This window comes from Rhyacophila brunnea, unplaced genomic scaffold (genome assembly GCF_057557595.1).
Source record: "Rhyacophila brunnea isolate RB1 unplaced genomic scaffold, BYU_Rbru_1.0 scaffold_19, whole genome shotgun sequence".
Taxonomy (NCBI): Eukaryota; Metazoa; Arthropoda; class Insecta; order Trichoptera; family Rhyacophilidae; genus Rhyacophila; species Rhyacophila brunnea.
In genome coordinates this window covers 30,858,165-30,863,870 of record NW_028232848.1, presented here as the reverse complement: position 1 = coordinate 30,863,870, position 5,706 = coordinate 30,858,165, and the positions used below count along the sequence as shown (strand labels likewise).

Sequence of the window (5,706 nt, the reverse complement as noted above, 5' to 3'; positions counted from 1 at the left end):
TAATATATTAGGACCGGTTTCGTCCGCCTCAGTTGAAAATGTCCCACTGAGGCGGACGAAACCGGTCCTAATATATTAATTAAAAGTGGAATAAGTACTATAAAAAATTGCGTTTTATTAAATAAAAACAACAATTAAAATTTTTAGAAAAAAAAATATATTCGTTACTAATAATGAATAGGTACACAAAAATGGAACGTAGAATAATATCGTAGACATTAGAAAATATATGGTGTTAGTTAAATTTATATAAATGCTGAACAAAACACAATGAGGATAATTTTCCGTTTTATTTTTAAAACCAAAATGCAATAGACATACCTACCTAATCCAGGACTTGACAGCTAGAGGTTGTGATTGAGAAATTTCGTCTCGAGAATGGTCGTGAAATAAATTTTCCGAAATTTAGAGAAGTCTCATTTCTTGAAAATTCAGTATTGTAACTGTTAATAGGCTAAGTTGTCGAGCGCAACTACAACTCTAAAATTTCGTGGGTAAATAAAAACATCGACTTTAAAAAAAGTTAAAATATGTAAAACTTCAAATCCAGGCAGGTGGATAGGATACTCCACCTGCCAGAGGCATATAGCAGAAATATACGAAGCTTGCAATTTGAGACATTTTTATTATTATTGAGTGTTTTAATTAGTAAATACGTAATTATAAAGTAATGTAGGTAGGTATCTAACAATATTCAAACTCAAATATAAACTTGTGTATCATATTTTTGTAATCATTTTTTCGCAAGCTTCGAAATTTTCCGCTAGGTGTATCTGGTAGGCCAACCATTCACCGCAAGTAGACATAAAATACCGCACCATATTATTTTTAATCTTTGTTAAAAACAAATGAAAAATTTGTCAACTCTACAGAACTTACTATCAAGTCTCAATACTAGTTGTATTATTCGAACACCTTCCTTAATTTGGCGCCTCCAAGCAACGCATGATGGGACGTTATTCCTGCTACCCTCATTTCTCACTTATTTTGAAATTCCATGTGAATTTCTCCATACGATATCCTGAAAATATTTTTGTATATTATATATTTTAGGTGAGATACGTACCTACTTTTCAAAAACAAATTTATATCATGAGAGGAAACATTGGGGGTCACAAATTCGTGCAACAACGGATAGTGAACAAATCACCCTTATCAGGAATTATTATTTTTTTAAACACCTCGCGGCGCCCCTGAATAGTAAGTTATCATTGCGCCCCAGGGCCCCGCGCGCACAGTTTAAATACCACTGTTGTACGTAAAAGAATTAGAAAATTAGGAAACTCGAAACAACAATTTCGATTTCATTCAATAGGTCGTTTTTTTCTGGATACATATAAAATTTTCATTCTTTGAAGTTTTTTTTTTGATACAAAATGATTAATCAATATTATAAAAAATGTTGCGATTAATTAAAATGAAAATAAAATAATATTGTACATCTCTACAATCTACATAATGAATAATGATAATAAAATTTATTTATTTTGATAATTTTTATATTTTTTTTTTTTACAAAGTTGGTGTCTATTATTGACATCTATGTACATTTTTGTTGAGCTTAACGTCGATATTTCATAAAGCAGTTAACCGCTTTACCGGCAAACGCTATTTCCTGTCTAATTTTGTAAATAGTGATGTGTTGATCATCTGTCAAAATGTTTACACTTTGGAGTTTATTTGAAGCTTCGATCCTATGTTTAAACGCAATATGCATCCTAAACGAAGAAAGATTTCTTTCTAAAAGTAAGTCATACTTCAATTCAATATTGGTTCCATTTCCCTACCGGATTCTCTTGGCCAAAATATGCCGGTTTGACAGCACTTTTTCTAAACAATGAATTTGTAATATAATCATATTATTATGTATTAAACTAAGCATTGATTTGTTTTAAAGTCATGTGGACCAACGTCGAATCCACCCAATGTCATTTTCGTTGACTAATTATGTTTTTATTTAAGTAGATGTACTTACTCATCTGTATTCATTGGTAAATTTTCTCTTTTCAGTTGGATGGGGAAGTGGTGGATCAGGGTATACACAGGGCTATGGAGAACAACCTTCATTCAAGGGACAAATGTTAAATTTAGTTCAATCTATAAGGACTGTTACTAGAAGTAAGTTATTAAATTATATGTACTAAGGCGGTTTGCCATAAAGAAAATAATCGCACCGTGAGTGTAAAACCAAGCATGTGCAAAAGACATATTTTAGAGATATTAGGGTTTGAAGTCTTCGTTTTGTTAGGACAAATAGAGTTTCTAAAAAAAAACCATAATATTTGGTTAATATCTACATTATATTGCATGTTCTTTCAGTTACTTCACTTTTACATTATCAAGTTTCAAGCATTTAATCTCGAAATTGAAAAATTTGCACATGTCTTGGTTTTACACTCACAATGCAATATGTCTGTTGCTCTGTCGGAAAGTATAAAATTCTTAAAAATATACAAAAAGGGTCGTTTACGTTCGATACCGCCTGCACATCTGTCCACCTATCCGCCATAGCGATTGTAGGATCAATACAGTGGAGTGTGTGTTTGGCGGTGTACAGAGAGAAGTTGCTGAAATGTGTTGTTCGCCATTAGGTTGGTAGTTTAAACCTGCTAGTCCTCTGTGTGAGACGGTTAAAGATACCGTTGTTGCCATAAAGATTCTGGAATTAAGCAAAACAAGGACTCATCGGTTGCTATAAATTTTGGGAAAAATCCCTCCTTTAAAAGAATTATTTCCATCTAAATCCCTATGTATGTATGACTAGACTAATTTAAAAGTTTTATAAAATATGGACACAATTTAGAAGGTATGAACTGTGGATTGATTTTTGGAATGATTAGATGTGTTATGAGCGTGTTCAATAATAATTAATATCTCCTTTGTCAAAAAACCAAAATAGGATTTATGAGTATTATAACATAGATAGATCGACGCATGGCATTTAGCCAGCGATGTCCTTAAGTGTAGATATATAATCATGGTCGCACTAGATTTTGGTAAATTTTGTACAACTATAATATACTTCGTACTGGTTTAGCTCATAATCATATTTCCATGTTCGCATTTGCAGTTTCTTTTCAGACTTGGAATGTGTAGTTGATGAAAATTGGGTTCCTAACAAAATAGCAGTGGCGAAGGGTGGAGGTAGGCTGTTAAGATCTGACATAAATACTCCACACTAAACCTTGTCAGAGAAACGTATTTGTTTTCATTGCACTCATCCTACAATGTGTAGATAGTGTTTGTTAGTTATTGAAATTAAATTAAACCCTGCCTAATCTAAATCGCCAGCTAGACGATCATGCTTTACGACAACCTTGCGCAAACTGGTTTGTATCGGGAAGACCGTGTGTATGGATGGGAAAACTGTCGCGAGCGACAACCCGGTGTGGGTCCTGACCTCCTCCAACAGCTCCCTCCACCTGTCCCTATCCAGTGCGGCTGCTTTCCAATTCGGTACCCCCAGAATACGGCAGTCACTGGCAGCTCCATCCAACCAGCAAATCTTTGGCCTGCCTCTTCTTCTACGCCCTATCGGATTGGTGGACATCACTCTTTGCCGGTTCATTGTCATTCATACGGTGCACATGACCTAGCCATCACAGTCTCCCAATCTTAATTGATTGAACTGCGCTGCAATCTTCGTACTGCCCGTAGAGCTCAGCATTATCTCATTCTAACCGGTTTGGCGGCGTGCGTATTATAACGATATTATATTGATATTTTAATGGTATATATCTTCTCCTCCAATTGGTGCCGTCCCTGATCGGTCCATATATACGGCGGAGAATTTTTCATTCAAAGATGTTCAGGGCTCGAGTTAATTGAACAAAAGTTTAGTGTGCATTATTTATGTCGAATGCCTCCACCCCTCGCCACTGCAAAATAGAATACTATAAAAAAATAATACCTAAGTTCGTAATCTTGTACGATTATAATAATATTTCTAATCGGTTTCTTTATTTTTGTTTCCAGTTCCATTAATATTCTTAAATGTATTAGCAATATTTTTCAAATTAATACTCGGTTGAAGAGGCACGGAGGATGATAAACGATGGACGATGAAAGACAATAGAAGAAGAATTATCAAGATAATACCACATTACAGAATGTTAATCCTTACAAGATAATGAACTAACCCTTTTCTACCTATTAATTAAGTTATTGTGTAAAAAAAACAAGACTACAAATCCATTTTCGATAGTTTGGTTACTGTTTGCTTCCATTAGATCTGTTACGATTAAATAATTGTAATTTTGCATACTTAAGAGTATTTTCGCACCAATTTCTTTCCCACAAAATTGTACCATTTGACCAGTTTTAAAATATTGTTTTGAAATATTATGTTTGTCAGCTATTTATTGTGTCATAAATCATTAACTTGTGAAACATTTATACTTAAATATCTTTATTGTGATTTATACACATAATATATATTTTGTATAATAAAGAGATAAAGTTTAAATTGTTGTTTTCTTAACAAATTTTTCTCAATATTTAATGTCTAATATTTTCATAACAATATTGTATCATACAATGATAAATAATTTATTAATATCATTTTGGACGGATAACAGTACAGTGACATCTACCCGTGGATGCTAAATACAGTTTTTAAAACGAGTTGAATTCAGTTTTATTATAATTATTTAGCTTATTGTGTAATTCCCTAGATGCTCTTTCCATAAAAATGGACCATCAAATAATAATATAAATATAATTACACAATGAAATTTAAGACACGGGGATTTGAATATATCTAATTGGGAAAATGAAGCATTTCTCCATACTTCAAAATATGTATATTTTCACTTATATGACCTACCTACAGTCAGGGCTGCACCGAATGGAGATGTTAGGGTGCTGCAAAATACCTGGAAAAGGCAATTTTATGATTAAAACTTAATATTATCTTACATTCAGTGACGTCCCTAGATAAAATGCCGCCCCTAGGCAGCGCCAAAATGCCGCCCCATTTTTATACAGTATTTTTTATCGTCCTTTCATGACTCTAATATCTAATAAATCTCTTGTATGGATACAACACTAACTACATAATAATATATAGGTACAAAATAAAACATACAAAATTAAATTTAGACATAAAAAGCGAATAAATATACCCAAACCATCAGAGTCTGAGATTATTCAACGTGGTTTATATTTTACACACATTTGGTTTGTTCCATTAAATTTAGCAAAACACAGATTTATTATTTCCACACCATTTTTACTATGCTATTATTGTAGGCATGTAAACAAAATAATTTTAGCTATGTCTATATATACCAAATAATTCTCCTCGATTTGCCGCCCTTCGAGTAACTGCCGCCCCCAAGCAACGCTCAATCTGCCTACCCCCACGGGACGTCACTGCTTACATTCAAAACTGAGACTTATATTTGAAGTTGTACCTACGTATATTACGTATAGATGAAGAACAGCCCTTACCATAGACTACTATACTTTAAATTAACTAATTTACCAAAGGGTGACAGATCAAAGAATTAAGGTATAGTATATTTAAAAATACAACGTAATAATCCTGTTTAGGAGTCCAAGATCTCTGGTCTACGACTAATGTATCATAATTGTATAAACAAATACTGAAAAGCATTAATACTCTCAATAGAATAGATCAGTATCCTCAGTGACGTCCCGTGGGGGTAGGCAAATAATTGATGGTCGCTTGGGGGCGGCTGTTAC

General features: G+C 33.2%; 1 protein-coding gene across 1 annotated transcript; it reads left to right on the top strand.

Annotated features, from left to right (window-relative positions):
- The first annotated feature begins 1,614 nt into the window (after positions 1-1,614).
- LOC147072905 (immediate early response 3-interacting protein 1) lies at positions 1,615-4,465 on the top strand. The gene is made up of 3 exons (XM_085945823.1): positions 1,615-1,746; positions 2,011-2,118; positions 3,976-4,465. Exons 1-3 carry the CDS (start codon positions 1,659-1,661, stop codon positions 4,029-4,031), a joined length of 252 nt encoding a protein of 83 aa, XP_085801949.1. The 5' UTR covers positions 1,615-1,658; the 3' UTR covers positions 4,032-4,465.
- Positions 4,466-5,706: the final 1,241 nt, after the last annotated feature.